General features: G+C 46.3%; 1 protein-coding gene across 2 annotated transcripts in view; it reads right to left on the bottom strand.

The window, feature by feature from the left end:
* Positions 1 to 16,496, bottom strand: part of Ntrk2 (neurotrophic receptor tyrosine kinase 2) — a 341,393-nt gene extending 324,897 nt beyond the window's left edge. Inside the window, exons 1-2 of one of the 2 annotated variants that reach the window (XM_059262791.1) lie at positions 16,376 to 16,496; positions 14,915 to 15,464 (exon numbers count right to left, since the gene is read on the bottom strand). In XM_059262791.1, the coding sequence (XP_059118774.1) occupies positions 14,915 to 15,126 (212 nt within the window). In that variant the 5' untranslated portion in view covers positions 15,127 to 15,464; positions 16,376 to 16,496. Of the gene's footprint in view, positions 1 to 14,914; positions 15,465 to 15,848; positions 15,960 to 16,375 lie in introns of those variants that run through there. The other variant, XM_059262792.1, reaches the window with a different exon arrangement.
* Between the last annotated feature and the right edge of the window lie 4,684 nt (positions 16,497 to 21,180).

Below are 21,180 nucleotides of genomic sequence, written 5' to 3' on the forward strand. Positions count from 1 at the left end.
TCTGCTCTACAAGGAGCATAAATCCCATCTGAACTCCCATGCCAGCATCACCTTACATGTGAAGCATCGTATGTGCAGCTTCAGAGAGAGCTGCAATTCACTCATGAGGCTATCTGCTATTGGCTACTACACAGCACAACAGACACCAGCTCTGCATCAGCACACCCACTTACTCACTGGAGATCAAATGTCTTCCCTAGACTCATCTCTGCTCTTTCTGTACCTTTCTGCATCTGTGGTTCCTTGCCCTCCCATCTCACCCCTACCATCCTTCTTGTTGAATAAAATGTTCATCTGGCCTCAATAATCCTTGGCCATTTTCCCTTCTACAATCAATTGATTTCTTAGCATGCACAAACTAACACTGTGCATTTTAATTCTGTGAAGGTTATTCACATAAATAAACACCATAACCTAGTGGCTTCAGAAAACTCACCTCTAGAGATTTACATATTGATGGTTAAGAAACCAAATCGAGTACTCTTATTTGGAATCCTAAAGGATAGATGATAGATAGATAGATAGATAGATAGATAGATAGATAGATAGATAGATAGATAGATAAATAGATAGATAGATAAAGATTTAGATATAGATAGATAGGTGATAGGTAGATGATAGAGTAGCAGATTCATGAGTGTATCTCCTTATATATGTCCAATGTGTTAAGAAAGAGCAGAAACAAGATGCATAGTTATCATAATCACAGTTATCATGTAACTGCTCTCATGCAGCTTATATCTTAATGGGGTATATAGCAGGGACACAGTGTGCACTGGGGATGCCATGGGACTGGGACACATGACGGTCCTATAAGAGCGGGAGAGGGTACAGCCTAGATATTACAGGAGAACTGGAAACTTAAAAGATAAGGAGAGGTCAGCAGGAGTAGGAGTAGAAGGCAGGGAGCAGGGAGACGGCTTCAGGCCACTGGGGACAGCCAGCAGGCACTGAGAGTAAGTGAGAAGATGATGACTTGGTGCTGAAACACCAGAGTGGTCGCATCTCAGCACTAAAGTACTAAAGGACTAACAACACAGATAACAAGGCCAGGAAAATGGCACTGAATCAAGGACATGGAGCTTCTAGGGCTTGTGATGAAGATGTTTTGTGCAGAATAAGAGATAGTGGTGGAGTTTCATTCTTCTACACATAGATAACCAGCTTTCCCAGCACTATTTGTAGAAGAAACATACAGTGTGCTAATGATCCAGACTTCACCACTGCACCACTATGGAAAAGTCTTCCTCTACATCATCATGACTAGGGATGTGCACACTCATGGCATGGTCTACCCTCATGACATCAAGCCCAAAGAAAAGACCTCCATGGGCCCCAATGATTGATTTTATATCTTTAGTAGGGGATCCTAAGGCCCTGGACACAGGCCAAGAAGGATGTGTGTCGTCTTCAGGTAGGAACCTGCTGGTGTCCATTGAACCTTTCCTCACCTCATGTGAAAGAACATGGTGGAAATGCACAGAGTGAGTACCTTCAAGATGCCCAGGATACTCCCCAGAGCTAAGAGCCTGCGGACCAAGGAGTTCATCACCCTGTCATTGCCATTTCAAGAGAGGAGACCGCCCTAGAACAGGGTAAATAAGGGGTGTTGCCTTGGCTAGTTTTGTGTCAACTTGATGCAAGCTAGAACCACTTGAAAAAAGGGAACCTCAACTGAGAAAATGCCCCCACCAGACTGGCCTGTGGGCATTTTCTTCATTGATACTTATGGGGGAGGGTCCAGCTCACAATGGGAAGTACCACTCCTGGGCTAGTGGTCCTGGGTTCTATAAGAAAGTGGGCTGAGCAAACCATAAGGAGCAGGCCAGTAAGCAACACTCTTCCATGGTCTCTGCTTCAGTTCCTGCCTCCAGGTTCCTGCTCTGACTTTCCTCAGTGGTGGACTATGATGTGGAAGTGTAAGCTAAAATAAACCCTTTCCTCCTGAAGATGCTTCTGTCTTGGTGTTTACCACAGCAGTAGAAACCCTAACTAAGACAGGTGGATTTCTCGAGAATATCCAGTGGGGCCACCAGGTTGTTTAGACAGCTTTGAAGAAAACAAAGTGGTGTGTGTAGCTCAGATAGAATTATAGCTTAAACACATTAGGTGAAAACAACCAAGATTCAGTACAGTGGGTATAAACAGACGTATCTGTGTCTGCGTCTGTGCTATGAGCACAAGCAGACTATTTCTGGAAGGAGTAACAGACTGAGACGATAGAGGAGTTGCATTGGAAAGGGACCGAGAGGCTGAAGATTTCAGCATCAGTTAGAAGAGAGACTAACATTTCAGAAGATACTCATTCATATTGCTTTCATTGTTTGTGATGTTTAATATTACTTTTTTAAAGTTGATCCCCAATAAAATCACATATAATAAAATTAATGCATTTCAGAGAAAATGCATAAAATCGTCCTAAGGAATTCAAAAGGCTCTTGAGCTTTAGAAAGAATGAATGTGTCAATCAGAACTAATCCTGGGCAGTGAGTGAAGGAGAGAAGGGGTCTGCCTGGCCATGTTGCCCTGATGGAGATGGAGCCTCCACCAAGCTTAGCCTAATGCTGCCAAATATCTTAACTATGAAATTAAATGCCCTGGGCTCTGATTCCAAGATCACTAAGCAAGCTTTCAGCCATAATTTGTTCTTCTTTAGAGATCTGCTGTGCAGAAAGAGATTTTTATGCTGATTTCTGTGTTCTATCCCATGCAATAATTATGTGGACTCTTTATACTGAAGCATAATGACAACCAAGAAGGATGGAGGAGTGGGGAGTGGGAAGACCACCATCTTTTAGAACCCCAGAGAAATTATTAGCAGTGTCATGACAAAAACCAACATTTTGAAAAGGCTAGTACCACACCCACACCCATTCTAGCTATAGAGCTACACATGCCTAAAGTGGGGAAGGAGGCAGGCATGCAAACTAGGCGGCTACCACAGTATTTTAAGAAAAAGATGATGGTGATAGAAGTTAAATTGTTTTTAATTAAGTGTTTATTTGATATTTGTTTTCCCTCCCAGATTGTAAGCTCCCCAAAACAGTCAAGGTCAACCTTTCTCATCACATCCCAAGAACTGAGCACAGTGTCCCACACAAAGTAAAAGCCCAGTAAATATTTAAAGAAAGGAGGATGGGTAAGGGAAGAGGGAGCAAGATGGACAGGAGAGCTAAAAAGAAGAGAATATTTTTTTTTAAGAAATGTTTGAGTTGAATTTATACAAATGACTACAGTAATTTAAAGAGAGAGAGAAATCCAGGTTTCTGGCCTGTGATGCTATGTGGGCTTTGGCATCATCCATTAAAGGAAGGGAACAGCAGATGGGCTAGGGACAGTGACCATGAATTTAATTTGTAAGTGCTGTGTGTCGTACACTATTGCATATCCAGAAGGAGTGATCAGTAACAGTTGAGCACACAAACCAAAAGATCATCGCTGAAAGTTCATGAAAACATGGATGGGACTTTATTAGCATGAAAAGGCAGCAGGTGCCATGCCTGAGAATGGAGGAGCCCAGGAACAGGAGCATCTCCGGTCAAAACTTCAGGGACGTCAACTTTGGATGGAGAAACAGAAGACTCTACAAGAAAAGCCCAAGGGCAGCGGCTGAAGACAGGGCAGCATGTGACCCCCACGGCCCAGGGGAAAGGGGCTTCAAGAAGGAAATGGCAAGAAAGCCCAGTTCTGCTCAGAACAGTTCTGCTCAGAACCCCCACGATCAAGGCAGAGTGCTACAGTTTAAGAAGGGTGTGGAGGCCTTACGCCTGTCAGAATGGCTAAGATCAAAAACACTGAAGACACCTTATGCTGGAGAGGATGTGGAGCTAGGGGAACTCTCCTCCACTGCTGGTAGGAATGCAAGCTTGTACAACCACTTTGGAAATCAATATGGCGATTTCTTAGAAAATTGGGAATCCATCTCCCCCAAGATCCAGCTATACCACTCTTGGGCATATACCCAAGGAATGCTCAACCACACCACAAGAGCACTTGTTCAGCTATGTTCATATCAGCATTGTTTGTAATAGCCAGAACATGGAAACAACCTAGATGCCCTTCAACTGAAGAATGGATAAACAAAATGTGGTACATATACACAATGGAATACTACTCAGCAGAGAAAAACAATGACATCATGAGGTTTGCAGACAAATGGATGGATCTAGAAAAAATCATCCTGAGTGAGGTATTTCAGACTCAGAAAGACAAACATGGTATGTACTCACTCATAACAGGATACTAGATGTGGAACAAGGATGACTGGACTGCTACTCACATCACCAGGCAGGCTACCTGGAAAACAGGACCCCAAGAAAGACACAGGGATCGCCCAATGACAGAGAAATGGAATGAGATCTACATGAACAGCCTGGACATGAGTGGGGGTAGTGAAGGGCGAGGGTCGAGGGAAAGAGAGCTTGGGTGAGTGGGAGATCCCAGCTGGATCAACAACAGAGAGGGAGAACAAGGAATAGGAGACCATGGTAAATGAAGACCACATGAGAATAGGAAGAAACAAAGTGCTAGAGAGGCCCACAGAAATCCACAAAGATACCCCCACAACAGACTGCTGGCAATGGTCGAGAGACAGTCCGAACTGACCTACTCTGGTGATGGGATGGCCAAACACCCTAATTGTCGTGCTAGAAACCTCATCCAACTACTGAGGGATCTGGATGCAGAGATCCATGACTAGGCCCCAGGTGGATCTCTGGGAGTCCAATTAGCGAGAATGAGGAGGGTTTATATGAGAGAGAATTGTTGAGACCAAGGTCGGATAAAGCACAGAGACAAATAGCCAAACAAACGGAAACACATGAAATATGAACCAATGGCTGAGGGGTCACCAACTGGATCAGGCCCTCTGAGTGGGTGAGACAGTTGATTGGCCTGATCTGTTTGGGAGGCATCCAGGCAGTGGCACCGGGTCCTGTGCTCATTGTATGAGTCGGCTGTTTGAAACCTGGGGCCTATGCAGGGTCCCTTGGCTCGGCCTGGGAGGAGGGGACTGGACCTACCTGGACTGAGTCCACCAGGTTGATCTCAGTCTGTGGGGAAGGCTTTGCCCTGGAGGAGATTGGAATGGGGGGCGGGCTGGGCGGAAGGTGAGGGGGGCGGGAGGGGGGAGAACAAGGGAATCTGTGGCTGATATGTAGAACTGAATTGTATTGCAAAATAAAAATTTAAAAAAAAAAAAAGAAGGGTGTGGAGGGACACACGTGACAGGGTACCCAGATCAGTTTTGAGATCCAGCTTTGGTAGAGCAGGTGCTCCTAGCCTGTTAAGCTGTGCCATACTATCCCCAATAACACCTGTGGAGACTCATTAGGCAAATGAAGTGAAGGAGTTTGATGAGTGGAAAGATAAGATTTGATCCTTGTTGATGTGGCATACTCCATTACCATTGTCACAAAAGACCAACCAAAGAGACAAGTAAGTTAGGGACACTCCAGAGCCTCAGCCACAGTAGACCAGACATGTGTCAAGGTGATTGTTGATAAGATTATAGCAGCAAGTTCTGATTAGAAATCAGCACTTGAGCTAGCTGGTATAAGCACTTAAAATGCAGATAGATGGTACATGCTAAGAATGTTATCCCTCCCCTGGAGGGTTGGGAGGAACCTCAATGATCTTAGTGGGAATCCACAGAAAGGACACTGTCCAGTGCAGCAGAGAGCTGACTTGAGGTGGATGACTTAGAGAAATCCTGCATGTCAGAATTCTACTACCCAGTCATCCATTGTATCACAGTAGGCTCTATTTAAAAATAAATAAATAAATAAATAACAGAACACAAAAAGGAATTGCCAGTATATGTCTGACTGATCAGATGCTAGAGTCTCTTGGGGGTTAGTATCCATCTAAGTCCCTACTTCTAGGTTCAACACTCAAGCTGTTAAGGATCAGGTGGTCACAGCATCCCAGACCCAGGGTTATTTAGATGAACCAACATCCCAAAGGCGTCAGACCCTCTCACTTGCTCTGATAGCTTCAACATATCTTGGACATTGTTTTTGCTGCTGTAACAAAATTACCCAAGGCCAAGTTGATTTAATTTGCATTTCTCCAAAGCCAAGCACATGGCAAAGCAGTTGCATGGTGTCTGGTGAGGTCTCATGACAGCTATGCAGAGCCAAAGTAGGAGGAGACACAGGGACCACCCTCTTACAGCAACCCATTTTCATTGTAATGAATACAGTCACATGATACCTGACTCACTCCCCAAGACCAGAGTACCTCCAGAAAGACCTCAGTTCATTCGTGGGGTGTGACCCATGGTCTACTCAGCTCCCACTAGGTTCTGCCTCTAAGGTCCCACCACTTCTCTATAACACACATGGGGACTGAGGTGCCAGCACAAGGATCCTTGAGGTCAGACCAAGTTTGTCAAAGTCCAAATACCATTTTCCTGTAGATGGCTCCTTCCACTTTAACCATTTTCTGTGTTAACCTTATTCAATCTGAGTCCAGCTGAAAGAATGGTGGTCGAAATCACAGGTCACCTACCCAGAAAGAGCAAAAGAGCAAGATTGCTCCACAAGCCATTAAGCATTTGCCACCAAATCGCCCCCCTCCTCTTTGTGTGTGTGTGTGTGTGTGTGTGTGTGTGTGTGTGTGTGTCTGTTTGTCTGTCTGTCTGTCTGTGTCCTAGGAATATGAGATGAGGAGGGGATGAAAAGTACCACAGACATAAGGAGCTGAAAAGTTACAAATGGAAAGAGCCATAGCACCCAGGTGTGCTTGTCAGTTTGGACTGCTATAAACAAAAAAAATGTGTAAATAAGTAATTTTTGACAACAGAACTTTATTGTTCATAGTTCTGAAGGCTGACAAGACCAAGAACAAGGTCCCAGCAGATGCAGTGTCTAACGGGGCCTATTTATCACAGGTGGCGCCTTCTATGTATCTCTTCATGTTGTAGAAAGAGCAACTGAACTCTCAAAAGTCTCTTTTTAAAGGGCACTCAATCTATTCATGAAGGGTCTGCCATCTCCTGGCACCACTGCTTTGGGGATCAAATGTCAACATATGAATCTAGAGGTGGGCATAAACATTCAAGCCTTAGAACAAGGGACACAAAACCTTCTATAGCACCCTAGAGAGGTCCTAGGACAGCTTTGAAGTGCAGCTGGATCCAACTAAACAGTAACTGTGGTTTGTTGGCCTGCTTGGGGTTTTCTGTTCAGTTGGCTGGTCATGTGGTTGTGTGGGCGGATGGTTAGTTAGGTAGTTGTTGATGGGTTGGGCGGTTGAATGAATGGGTGAGTGGCTGGTTGTGTGGGTGGGTGGTTGTGTGATTGTGTGGGGTGTGTGGTTAGTTAGGCAGTTTGTTGGTGGGTTGGGCGGTTGGATGAATGGGTGAGTAGCTGGTTGTGTGGGTGGGTCGTTGTGTGATTATGTGGGGTGTGTGGTTAGTTAGGCAGTTTGTTGGTGGGTTGGGCTGTTGGATGGATGGATAGGTAGTTCTTTGGTTGGTTTGTGGTGCCGAGGATTGAGCCTAGAACCTTGAGCATGTTGGGTATGCCTTCTACCACGGAACCACTTCCTCAGCCCAGTTTGTTTGTTTTGGAGAGAGGTACTTGGTTGTGTTTTATTTTTATTTTTTAATCATACCCTGCCAGGGAATCTAAAGGTCACCATGCCAAGCTCTCTTGCTCACACATAACAAATGAGTAAGGCAACTTCAGCAAAGAAACATGACCTGTGTACAGTGAGCAAGAGTCCCATTTGGCTACGATACCTCTCTGACCTCACAAGGGACTCTGGGGTCCGTAAAGTAGAACAACCCCTGTGACAAGGCTTAGGCTTTCTGGTCTTTGAAAATATTTGTTCATTTATTTACTTATTTGTGTGTATGTGTATGTACGTGTGTGTGAAGTTCAGAGAACAACTGGCAGGAGACAGTCTACCCATGGGTCCTCAGCCTTGGTGACAAATCACCTTAACTGCTGAGCCATTTTGCTCTCTCATCCTTTTGAAAAATTTTTTTTCCTGATTTTACCCTTTAACATTGCACCATATTTCACAAGTCATGTGAAAACTGAAATCCCAGCATCCTTTAATTCAGAACGATTTCCATTTGTGTTGAAAGCTCATCAGAGACTCAGGAGATGCACTAACATTTACAAACTTCACTCTGAGATGTCCCATCAGGTCACGGGCAAGCAAGCAGTATAGTGATTGAAATGAAATTAAAAGAGTAACTTAAAGCAGATAAGTTTCCATTGCCAGGAGTTTTATAAATCATCATAATTCAGCCTGAAGACTCACACAGAGTACAGTTTTAGTAGAGATGTATATATTCATAGTCACAGGGTTCTGCACGAAATATCGTTCTAGGGTATATGGGTATGCAGCAAAGGCTGGGGTCCTAAAAGTTAACTGATCTGTATTTGAAATAGAAAAGGAACTTTAGTAGAGTGAATTAATAGTTTTGTTACCTAGAAGAAGATTAAAAAGTACTAAAGTCACTCAAATCATGTCTCTCTTAACAGTATAACAGACTGCAAAGGAGCTGGATGAAAGTAGGGGTGGGGAGGGAGAGGAAAGAACGGGATGAAATATCAGTGCACCCCCTCCTGCCACCGTGGTGCTTAGTCTGAACATTTATTCAGATCTCCAGAGCTCTTTTGCCTGAGTTCTGAAAAGCAAATCCAGGCAGCTACAACTGAGGAGACTGGGACCTCAGTGAGTCGCTGGAGTTCCACCCCTGTGCCCTCCTCCATTAGAGCACTGGGCAGACCGGTGAGCCTTCCAGGCCCTCAGAGGCCATCCCCACCTACTTCAGTGTGAAGTTTTAAACCTCCATAAGCGTCTGCCCATCCCAAAGAGCCCGTCAGATCCATCTTGGGCAACACTCCACAGGAAACCTGAGCTCTGTCTTAGAGGCGTTTCCTCACCGGAACATCCTGAACTGTGGCTATAACAGGACAGCAGCTAAGTGGACCCTTAGGTTTGCTCGCTCGCTCAGCTGCTGAGCTGGGTCTGGTGTCTTAAAGCACTGAGAAAGAGGGATGAAAGAGAAGCCAGGAAGGGATACATAAGTACTCTCTAGCCATGGGTCTCTCATGGGAGCTAGCAGACTATATAAAGGGCTGTGGGTCCCAACTGTGACAAAGACTTCTTTCTGTCCTGTGTTCTGTGCACACTCTCAAGTATCAGCCAACCACACTGGTCCATTTGGCATTCCTCATCTGTGCCAAGTCATGAGGACTTTTCTTTGTAGCCCAACTTTGTGTAAGAGCTGTGTACTGAAGAGGACTGTATATGCACATACATTTTTTTTTCAGGGTAAGGTCAACACAAAAAGGCATGTCTTCCCATGTGAAGGTAGAGTCATTGCTTTGGAATCTGTAATGGCCCGGGTCTCTTTAATTACATTGTCTCACATAGAATGTGTTTGCACAGAGCTAGCCATCCCAAGCTTGTCTTCCCCTTGCTGAAAATGCTCTAACAGCTGTATGGAGTCAGACTTCTGTCTGAATACAAAGAGCAGAGGAGAGGTCCCCAACAGAGAGGACGCAACACTCACTTGGTTGGAGGAGCCAGAACTTCTCACTCCGGCAAGACCTTGGGGGTTTGCAGTGAGGAGGATGGAGGCTCCAGGGCCCCCTCTTCCTATGGTCTCGATCTGAAGCAGCCTTTCTGAAGCCGGGCCTGTCACCTCATCTCATCAGACAGCCTAGGTAGTGGCTCACATTTTAAAAGACATAGTTTGGGGAAGTTCAGAGCAAAACACACCTGTATCACACTCTGACACAAGGGCTTTCAGAAAGGAACTGCTGACCCTGAGCACCAGGCACCCTCTCTTCTTCCACTGCTGGTGCCAGGACTGCACCCCCCGCCCCTAGCTGAAGCTGCAAAGCCAGGAGAAACTTGTCTGAGCATTAAAACCACAGCTCTCCACTTACATGGAGGCCAGAGTCCTCGAGACCAAGGAACCAGTTAGTAGTGTCTGGGGTGGGATCTCAAAAGTCACAGCTCCCTGTCTCCATGAGGGACTGGTTTTGAAACACCTGAAGAAAGGACTTAGTTTCTGCATGCTGTCTGTCTTTGGAGAGATGTGATAACTTCGGGCATATTCATGCACTCATCTCCAGATCAATATTTATGATTTCCCAATCTCTTGGACACTCCAGAGAGTGAGGTAAGTGGTGGGGGATCCTGATGGTGTGGGGTCTTTGCCTCTTTAATGGAGATCGACCAGCAATCAAATGTGGGGCTAAAACTATCAGGCTACTTCAGTGCGCAGAGCTCAGAGCTCTGCCATTTGGGCAGAAAGGTGAGATTTGTATTTTAAAATAGCTTGACAAAGCAGATCACGAAAAATGACTGAGCAACTATTAGTAATCTATGATTCTAGGCTCTTTTGTGCTCTCTCTCTCTCTCTCTCTCTCTCTCTCTCTCTCTCTGCCTTTCTATTTCCCTCCCCCCCCCACATACACACATACACATACACACCAAACAAAAATTTTGCCATCCATTAAATAATCTCTCTTCTATATCCCCTTACTGACTTATAGTAATCAAGAGGCACTAGATACTAACATTGCTCAATGAGCTGGCAGATACAATGCCATATTCTACTCCACGACTTTTGAACCTACAAGGAACATTCTAGAGATGAAGAAGAGCCAACATAGCCTGAAGATGATGGCAGTGTATGGTCCCCAGTAACGGCTTGATAATGTTTCTCTCCTTAATAAGCAATAAATTCAAATCAGGTAAAATGACTTGCTACTTAATGCAAAAAACATATTAATGAGACAAGGAGAAATTCAATTTTTCTTCCCCAGCTAAACAAAAACTCTAGGTTTTATCCTTCAATAACCTAGATGTAGTCAGAGATCTCAGAAATCATATGGACTGTCCCTAAGGGGAAAGAGGTCTTGACCATCAGCTGCTGAGCCAACTCTTCGCCTTTGCCAACAACTTTACCAGGGAATAGTGAAAGAGATACAACAAATGGTTCATGAGATGGAAGCAGCGAACGGCCTTAAACAGACCTACATGCAGCACGAGGGAGCTATGACCACATTGCTCCAACCTCCCACCGCTTGCTTGTAACAATATATAACCCAGCTCTTCTCTTAACTCTGAGCACTCTGAATTCCCATAAGGAAGTATCACTTTTCAGAGAAGAAGAAAATCAAACACATTTTCCTGTACATTCAATGATGGGAGGTGGGAGAGAGCAGGGTCAGAAGGGTCACGAGGCTTTCTCATTGTTTTCCCCAGCACAACAGAATGAGACTGAAGGTATGAAAGTAAAGGACTCCAAACGGTTATCCTGAGCTGAGGTATGTACACACCTCCACTATGTGGACAGCAAGGTTGTACCTCCAGCTTGCAAGCTGTTTTAGAAAATGAAGAACACTGCAGCTGTTAATAAGTCCAGTGTGACTTGTGCAAGCACACCCTAGATGAAAGTCATGACTCTTAAGTGCAGAAAAACTGCAGCCCAAAGTTCTAGAGCCACCGATGGAGGTGCTGTGGAGTGAATATCACACTGATGCCTTTGGCTGAATCTTTGTGAATGCCAGGATGTTTTAAACACAATTAATTGCAACAGCAAAGCTTACTAAGGTGCCAGGGCCAAAATCAATGTATTAATGGCACGGCATTACCGTACTTAACCAGGCGATGATAAAATGCACATAGACGCTCTGGCAATAGAAGCTGTGGATTCTATTTATGTTGTGCTAAGAGAAATAAATATTAGACTTGGTTCCATCATTGCCCTCAATTCAGAGAATACCACCCAAGACGTTCAGAAAAAGATCCCTATTGGCCTTCATAAACATACGCAATTTTAGAATGCACAGCTTCCATAATGTAGGCTACAAAATACTGCAGACCTGGACATTGAAAAAGGCTTACCATGGTAAATCTGTTTTAACCATAAATTAAGATGGCAAACTTAACTATGCCTTTTTCCTGATACTTGAGTGAGATTTAACATTACCTTTTGCAGTGCACCTTGGCATTTGACACAATGGAAACCTAAATGGCCATAACCCCAATGATGTTGCACTTACATGTAACATTAGCACTGTTTTAAAAGTTAATTTAGCGCTACTATGGCATTAACCATTTACAAACGTCAGTAGCTGCCACGTAGCAATGGGATGCTGAGCATGCATTTGTGATCCTCACAGAGAAATGCAGATCTAGACAGATCAGCTCAGCCAATAAAGAATGTAAGACATGCGGTGACACCAAGATTTCTAATAAAATACATTCAAACAATGACTCTGACATCATAGTGTCAAGTTGACTTCAACTCTGTGCAAACACGGTGTCCTACCTGTTAGCTAACTATGCATTTATTTTCAAAATATTCTAACACTTCTCCCTATGCACCCTAAGGGACACACACCATAGTTGAAAATACAGATACTAAAAGATACTATATCTTTCAATGTATACAGTAGGCTGTTGCTTTAGCATATTCTGAAGGAGGATTACAGGCATCACTCCAAAGGCTGGAAACACATAACTTCAGGGGTATACTGATAAACTAAATTGCTAGCCCAGACTACAATTAGGGATAGCACTGGACCAAATAACAAAGTTTTTTTAAAACATGGAATTTAGTTCCAACTTTAGCTTGTATCCTCTGGCCAAGTTGTTCAAACAAATGTTATCATGTAGGAAAAGGAGTACAGATGGGTCATATTAGGCTGAGAGTGAAACTAACTCAACTATTGATATTATTTTGAGTTCAAAATAATTGGTGCTTTCCAAAGAAGCATTGCAATACATTTTACAGATAAAGACGCTCAATGCCCGATAGATAGGATCAAGCACCATGGAGGGGCTAAGTATACAAAAATACCTTCTTCCAGACCTGGTAGATATCACCAACCAACTCCTGCATCCTAAATACTCAGCCACACACAGTTCTCAGCTCCCTCAATATCAATGGATTTTCAAATCAGAGGAAGAAGTATAAAAGAAGATTAGGAATTAGGGTGTCACAATAGAATGAATGACTGAGACTTTAGTAAATATTTGTTTAAATAGGAAGCTGCCTTCACGTAGAAAAGGAGTCACATCGTCCAGAAGAAAGCAAACCCAGAATGTTCCGTCCAAACTGTTGGTTTCGTGTGTGCACCAGGCAGAAAGCTCGGCAAAGTCAGCCCCAGTGCTTGGTCGATTTAGGGACACTTTCCTTTCTTTTCAAGCTGGTCTTAAAATGTTAGAGTATAACAGCTGACGTGAGAATCGAACACTATGTCTCATTTCTTTCTTCATTCAGTGTCTCTCACTGAATTAAAAACAAACAAACAAAAACAAAAACAAAAAACGCTGCAGTATCCATTGTGTCAATGCACTTTCTTGGTCTCCAATCCCCAGGAAGGCTCTGAGTTCCACAAGGCCCTGCCATCTGGCTGACACCGACCGGCCTTCGAAAAGGCAAGGGTTCTGAGAAAGGCCATAGACTCTTCAGACAAGCCCAGCCCTGGACAGGCCTTGCCAGGGCCATACCCACCCTGCACTCCCACTGGGCTGCTGGCCTCTTGTAAAATACTGGGAACCGGCACCCTGGACTCAGCTGCTCACGGAAGATCGGCTCAGCTATGGCAGGCCTGCACACTCCACTCTGCTCGGCTCTCATTTCCTTCTACCCGAGTCCTACAGCATAACCACCACCAGCAGAACAGCAAGATTAGAAAGAACTCTTACTTACATTAAAAAACCAAAACAGGTTATCAATGCCTTTGGCACTGGCAGATACATTGGCAGAAAACACTTGTACATTGGGGGGAGGGGGTGCATGCGCACTCGCCAACCGGAAGGCCACAGCCCAAGCCCTACTTTCCAGGCTGCCTTTCTCAATCTCAAACACTGTGACGATCACCCAGGAAACTTAGCTTTATAATCCTCTGCACAGAAGAATAAAACCTTGTGTTCATGAGACATAAAACGGCAAAATCTCTGGCAAAGAAAACAACAGGACCTCCAACACAGGTGACCTAGGAATCTGGAGAAAGGACTGTTGAGTTCCTGCTTGGTAGTGAATTTGTCACAAGACATCCAACAGAAAGAAAAATACATTTCTCTGCTTCTCCACCAAGCTGGAACAAGCTGGAACCTTTCTAGGGACAGGAAGGTCCAAGGCTGAGGCTGCTATCCGTTAGGGTGCACACCGCTTTGCCATCCAGTCCAGTCCTAGAGAATTAGTCAACGGGCAATTAAGATTTATAATCCAAATGGTCTCAAAATCGTATCTCTGAGAAGTCAAGTCCAAATTAAATCAGCCCAGGCTTTTAGGTTCCCATGATCACATTTTCTGTTTGAGCGAGTGCTTTTCGACACTCAGAACTTCTCCTCTTACAGAGCATTCTCAGAGCATTTCTGGAAGCAATCTCCCAAGCAAAATCCGATAGAGGCGATGAAAAGGGAAACTGGTCACCTCCAAACCTCAGGAAAAGACGTTAAGGGAGAGACCCTTTCTTCCTTCAACCAATTCTGAAAGTCAGTGATTTTAACCTCCTTTCTGGTAAATATTACTGGAACTTCTCACATAACACACACAAACACACACACACACACACACACACACACACACACACACTGTATTTTACCAAACAAAATGTTCCACTATAATTATCATATATGGACAGCCTGAGACACACCCTTCAGAACTTTGAAATGAAAATGCACATGGAGTTCCCAGGAACAGAACATAGGTGCACCTATGATTATATTTCTCTACATATGAAATCTTAGTGTCACTCTTCACCAGCTGGCAGCCTTAAGCCAGTAAAACAGACAGGTAAGTGACAGGTGCCACCCCTCTGGTCTCACTTCTCACAATGCTCTGGAAGGCATCCCCATCCAGGGCATATACATGCCTAAGCCTTGAAGTGGAGGACAGGAAGAAGAAAAAGTACAAGGAACTCACATTTCGGTGATGTTCTCCGGATCGACACTGTTAGGTTCCAACCTTGGAAATGCCACGATGCCAGGAGAAGGCTCCGTACACCAAATCCTAGAGGCACTGCATTTGCAGGACATGGGGCAGGCGAGAGAGGGCCTCCAGAAGCCCATAACCAGCCAACAGAAGCCCCAGAGCCGCGCCATGGCGGGTCCATGCCACCTCGGCCAGGGCGACATCCCTCGCCGCCAGTGCCAGTCAGTCGGAGTGCGTGTCCCTACGCTGAGCCCGGCGTCCCCCGCCGGAGGGGGGAGGCCTTCCCTGCTCCCTCTTGCTGTTCTGTGCCAGTGGCCTCCCGTAGAGTGGAGCGTACCAGAGGCTGAGTCTGTCTGGGCTGAGCAGGTTGGCGCGGGCCAAACGGTTCACAGTGGCTGGGACATCGCGGGCCGCGGCTCCGGCTCCGAGCCACAGGGCGGTTGCATGGTCCTACACGCCAGGCACCACTCGGTGGATCTCCCTGGACTCTTTGGGTCGTAGAACCGCTAAACCGGCACGGATATCGGTGCGCACCTCAGGGCTGAGGACAAACAGACATGGATGAGACTAAGCATAGTGCCTACACAGCACCAACTGGGACACAGTCCCTCCACTCTCTCCTCACCCCCACCAGACCCAAGCATGTAGAATGGATGTCCGAGTGCCCAGCTCCCGCCCCGGAATCAACTTGCCCCACAGTGGCCCCCCAGTGTGCCCGCCCGCCCTCCAAGCCTGAGGCCGAGGCAGGAGAGGTCAGGAAAGGGTCTTTGAGAGCAGATCCCATGGCCCAGCCAAGCCAAGGACCCTCTAAAGAGGACTCGGAGGCTGCAGCGGCGACGGGGCCCCAATGATGCTGCAGAATCCTCCCCGGCCGCTGGGCGCAGGGTGGGGGTGGGGGGCGGGCAGGTGGCGCGGCACGTCCCACCTGGGGAGCAACTGCGGCAAGGGGACCGTGCCGGCCGAGGCCACCGAGAACTGTCCGTGAGGCTCACCGGGCCTCCCACCCCAAGCGCTGGGAGCAGAGCGCAGCAGCAACAGCAGCAGCAGCAGCAGCAGCAACAGCAGCAACTGGGCTCTAACCCGCTGCCGCCGCCGCCGCCGCCTCTGCTACTGCTGGCGAAGTGACGTGAGGGCTGACGCAGAGCAGGGGCAGAAACTCCAGAAAATTAGTATGAAATCCAAAAACACACACGCACGCGCACGCGCGCGCGCGCGTACACACACACACACACACACACACACACACACACACGCATAGCATAGCACCCTCCAGACAAAAGCAAGGCGGAGGGGAGGGAATCTGGGGGCGAGCAGGGAGGAGGAGGCTTGGTGCCAGAGGCTAGGCGCAGACAGCAGCATGTGGGAGTTCACACTCGCGCGCGCGCACACCTTGGCGGAGTAGTTGTGCGAGTGTGCATGTGTGTGCGTGTGTGTCCCTTTAGACCCAGGTACCTCTGAAATGCAGCGTTGCACCGCTGGATGCTTCTTGGATCCCTAATTCTTACATCTCTTCCATACCGCAGTAGAGGCTAGCTCCCCCTTTTTGAAATGGAAGCCGGGCTTGGTTAGGCTCTGAAAAAATGAGCTGATTCTTATTGTAGGAATCCTCCCTTTCCCTCTCCCTCCCCGCTGCTTTCTCCTTTCCCATCCTGCTCAAAAAGGAAAGCAAGCTATTCCCAAAATATAGGAAAGGCAAGCAAAACCCTCCCCACGAAAATAAATATATAATGAGGTGCGTTGGCAACCAAGGACCGTTGCCCGGTTCCGGACTACCTATTTAGGGGTGGGTGGTTCCAAAGCTCTCCCTGACGGGGTTTCTGCCTAGAGAGCGCAGCCTGCAGACACAAGTGTAGCTCTGATGGGCCTTTCTCCAGCCATTTGCGGCATAGGAAGAGCCCAGCGTGGGGAAGGGAGCGCGCCTGCCGCGCAGTGGGTTCCCTAAATGCTCTGCACCGACCCTGGCCTGTGGAGTGGGTGGCTCTGCGTCATCTCTTATTCTTTAACCTGGCAGGATGCCGCCATTCGAAGATCACAGCTTCACTACCCACGACACCCACCCCCACGCGGGGCACCCAAGCCCTGGTCCCCTGCCCTGCCGTACCTTGCGCGTGTTCATGTGCGCGCGCGCATGTGCGCGAACGTGTACCCTGCGCCTGAGCTGCCCCCAGCAGGATGTGCTTCCAGCTACCGAGAGGCCAGGCTCTGGCAGCGCCCTGGAGTCTCACTGGGGACACGTGAGGCGATTCCAGAGGGTCGAGTGATAAACCGTAACTGCTGTGCGGGTGCAATTAAATGACCGCTACGGACCGTTCTCAGGCCTGGTCTGAGCCTCTTCTCACCATTTGCGGCTCTGACTGCCCGCATATCCGCAGTCATTTAAAAGAGAATCCGGTAGATGCGCCGCAGTGCCTGACACTTCCGAGGGCTCTGGTGCCCCCACGCGGGGAGAAGAAGCCCAGCACACTCCGGTGCATCAGCCCAATGCCAGGGTCCCAATGCCACCATCTCACCAGGAACTGCGCGGCAGGAGCGCTCCAGCACCAGATGCGCAACCGCCGCCGCGCTGTGTGCACGTTGCTGCCCAAATAGTGTGCCTGTTACCGACCCAGCCAAACTCCTGCCTCGGAAGTCCTCCACACAACACAAGACTATGTGCCGGAGTCCAGTTCAAGGCATAAGAATGGTCACCTATTTGCCAGCAAAGGCCAGGAATGAGAAGGGTGGAGAAACCAGAGAAGGCAGGGTAATGTTTGGGTCTCCGCACAGCCTTAACATCATTAAGAAATTAAAACCATCTAGCAGGGTTTTCTTCTAGATGCCATGGCGCTCAAACGCCTGGCTGAAGCCTGGAGCAAAAGCCAGCAAGTAACCTCATCCCTTCACTGAGCCCTGATACACACCGAGACTGCACCGCCAAGCTTCGGGTCACTCCTCAGTTCTGCCTGCGACCTTTGCTGCCGTGGCAAAGCACAGAAGCCAAAGGCAAAAGGGTCTTTGTCCAGGAGACACAGTGAAACCCAGTCTTGTGCTGTCAGCGTTCTTTTAGGAAGAATTTTCTGGTTACACACACACACATATGTATATATATTATATATATATTATATATATAAAATATTTACTTACTGTGCATGTATGGGCTAGCCAACCATGGCCCAATCAGGACAATTTGCGGAAGCCAGTTCTGTCCTGAGATCAAATTCAGATCAGGCTCCGCACCAAGTGTTGTTTCTCACCGAGCAATCTCGCCTCCCTATTGCCAGTGTCTTAGGTGGAGAAACCCCTAGGAACACTGGGGAGAGGGAGGGGTAATTACCTTCCTGGCTCCTGAGTACTCTCCCTCCTGGTTTTTCTGTGTTAGTGACCGCAGTATTCATGCAACATCCAAGATTGGCAGTTTTAATGTGGTTTGTAGGCAGTAAGGGTCTAATGAATGTTGGAATATTCACAGAATTCATAGAATGGGCATGTGGTACTGTTACATTGGGAGTGTAAGACTATCCCACTCAAATTAGAAAGGGCAGCCGGCTTCCTGCCTGGTGTCTCTTGTGCCCTGTCTTTGTCCATAGTACTTTGTCCTTTAAACTGATTATTTATGGAAACTGTTTAGAGGCAGGAATTGTTATCAATTCTATTCATTGACCTAGCTCCAGATCACAGTGGTTAAAATCTGTGCTTAATAGTAAATAAAATAAACTGAATTTGAAGCATGCCTCACCTAAGCTCTAACATGGCCAGCTATCTGTGTAAGCCTTCCTGGACATTGTTCCTCTCATCCTCCAGGCTTGTTCTCTGAGTTCCCATATTTCTTCTAAAAACCTTACTCTCACCTCCTCTAGTAACCAGATGTGTTGTCCTTCACTGGGTCAGGGAGAGCATCTCCTTCATTCACACTGGTAACTTAACCATACCATGGACAATCAGGACACATGGATAATTGATAATTCTTTATTAGCTTATAGACTTGAAGATCTATATCAATTTTGAGACCTCAAAGCTGTTAAACAGAGACCATTCCAAGGACCCCCCCCCCCAGACCTTGGCTTTTGAGGACATGATAAACATTTTTAGGTGGACCATGTGAAGTAGAGATTATCCTCCCTCCCACCCCCCTCCGCCTGCACTGAACCATGGTGTAGTCCCACAATATCTCTCCAGACATTCTGATCATGAACCAGGGTAGGAATACCAGGTGCATTACAACCCAGTGCACACACATACAAATGGTCTACCTTTAAAGTTTTACTCTCTCTCTCTCTCTCTCTCTCTCTCTCTCTCTCTCTCTCTCTCTCTCACACACACACACACACACACACACACACACATACACACTCACACACACACACACAACTTGCCCTTGATACATGAAAAATTATATAAAATAAAAATACTTGTTATTTTCTGACATTTTGTTTTATAGTGCTTATGATAATCTCGTAAATTGATTGTAACATCAAATACTGGGTTGTAAAAAGTCTGCTACCAACTTCTGTTTCTGACTGAGGATCACTCTCCCAATCGAACAACTAACTAACTGTGTGTGTGTGTGTGTGTGTGTGTGTGTGTGACTGTATGCATGTATGTTTGTGAGAGTGAAACTTTAAAGGTACACACACACATATATGAAACAACTTTTTTTTTTTTTAAGAAAACTGGCGTCAGACAACAAAAGGAAGGCGATGACAAAGTCTAACTCCTTAATTTAGGAGATGAAACTCAGAGTCAAGGGAAATTAAGGAAAGCAGAGTACTCAGGACAGAGTGGAATGTGTGGAAAGCCAAGAATTCTCAATCCTAATTAGCATTTCAGAGTTGAAGCTGCCTATAGCCAGAGGAAAAAAGCCCTGCACAGACAGAAGGGAACTGTATCAATGAAAAGAATCAAAAGTTGAGACGTTGAAGGGAGCCACTAAACCAGCCGATAAGAAGGATGCTAGACACCAGACTCCAATCCTGGAAAGAGCAAATGTCTCTAATCAGTGGCATTGACTGTGAGCTTAGGAACCAGTATGACGAAGAGATGGAATAATGCAAACCAGAATAGAAAATAACAAAGCGAATGGAAAGGAAGTGGAGATAATCAGCAAAACGAAGAACCTGTTCTTGAAGATGGATAATTTTGATAAACATCTGGAGAGGAGAACTGGAGCCACAGAGGACCTGGTTTAGTTCCCAGCTTCCACGTGGTAACTGACAACTGTCTGCAACTCCAGTGCCAGGGGTTCTGATGCCCTCTTCTGGACTCCTGAGGCACTGCATGTGCAAGGTGCATATGTATTCACTCAATCAGGCAAGCAATCTATTTATATTATATATAATATAAATTATATATAATATAAATTATTTATTCATATATAAAATAAATCAACCTTTTTTAAAAGAGAAAGAAACAAAACACCAATAGTAAGAACAAATGCAACAACAATCCCCAGATGATTTATACACATGAACAAAATCTGTGTGTTTACTGTGAACAACTTCATGCAAACCAATTTGATGACATAAATAAGAGATCAAGCCAACAATGCTCTTTATACAGGAAATAGATGACCTGAGTAATCCTAGACCTTACACAGATATGAATTTATCTTTAAAATCTTCCTACAAGGGGCTGGTGAGATGCTTGCTCTGCAGGCATGAGCACCTGAGTTCAAATCCCAGCACCCACACGAATGGCTGTGCATGGCTGTAATGCCAGAGCTGGGAGTGGAGATAGGCAGGTACCAAGAGTTCATCTGCCAATCTAGACAAGAAGACAAGCCTCCAGCCAGGAGGTGGTGGCACACACCTTTAATCCCAGCACTTGGGAGGCAGAGCCAGGTGGATCTCTGTGAGTTCAAGGCCAGCCTGGTCTACAGAGCAAGCTCCAGGACAAGCACCAAAACTACACAAGTAAATCCTGTCTCCAAAAACCAAAAAAAAAAAAAAAAAACCAGGAGGGGGAGGAGAAAGAGAAGGAGAAGAAGGAGGAGGAGAAGGAGGAGGAGGAGGAGGAGGAGGGGGAGGAGGAGGGGGAGGAGGAGAAGGAGAAGAAGAAGGAGGAGGAGGAGGAAGGAGGAGGAGGAGGAAGAAGAAGAAGAAGGAAGGAGGAGGAGGAGAAAGGAGGAGGAGAAGGAGGAGGAGGAGGAGGAGGAGGAGGAGGAGGAGGAGGAAGAAGAAGAAGAAGAAGAAGAAGAAGAAGAAGAAGAAGAAGAAGAAGAAGAAGAAGAGAAGAAGAAGACAAGCCCACAGTGACACACCTCCCTTAACAAGGCCACACCT

Source organism: Peromyscus eremicus, chromosome 5 (assembly GCF_949786415.1).
Source record: "Peromyscus eremicus chromosome 5, PerEre_H2_v1, whole genome shotgun sequence".
Lineage (NCBI taxonomy): Eukaryota > Metazoa > Chordata > Mammalia > Rodentia > Cricetidae > Peromyscus > Peromyscus eremicus.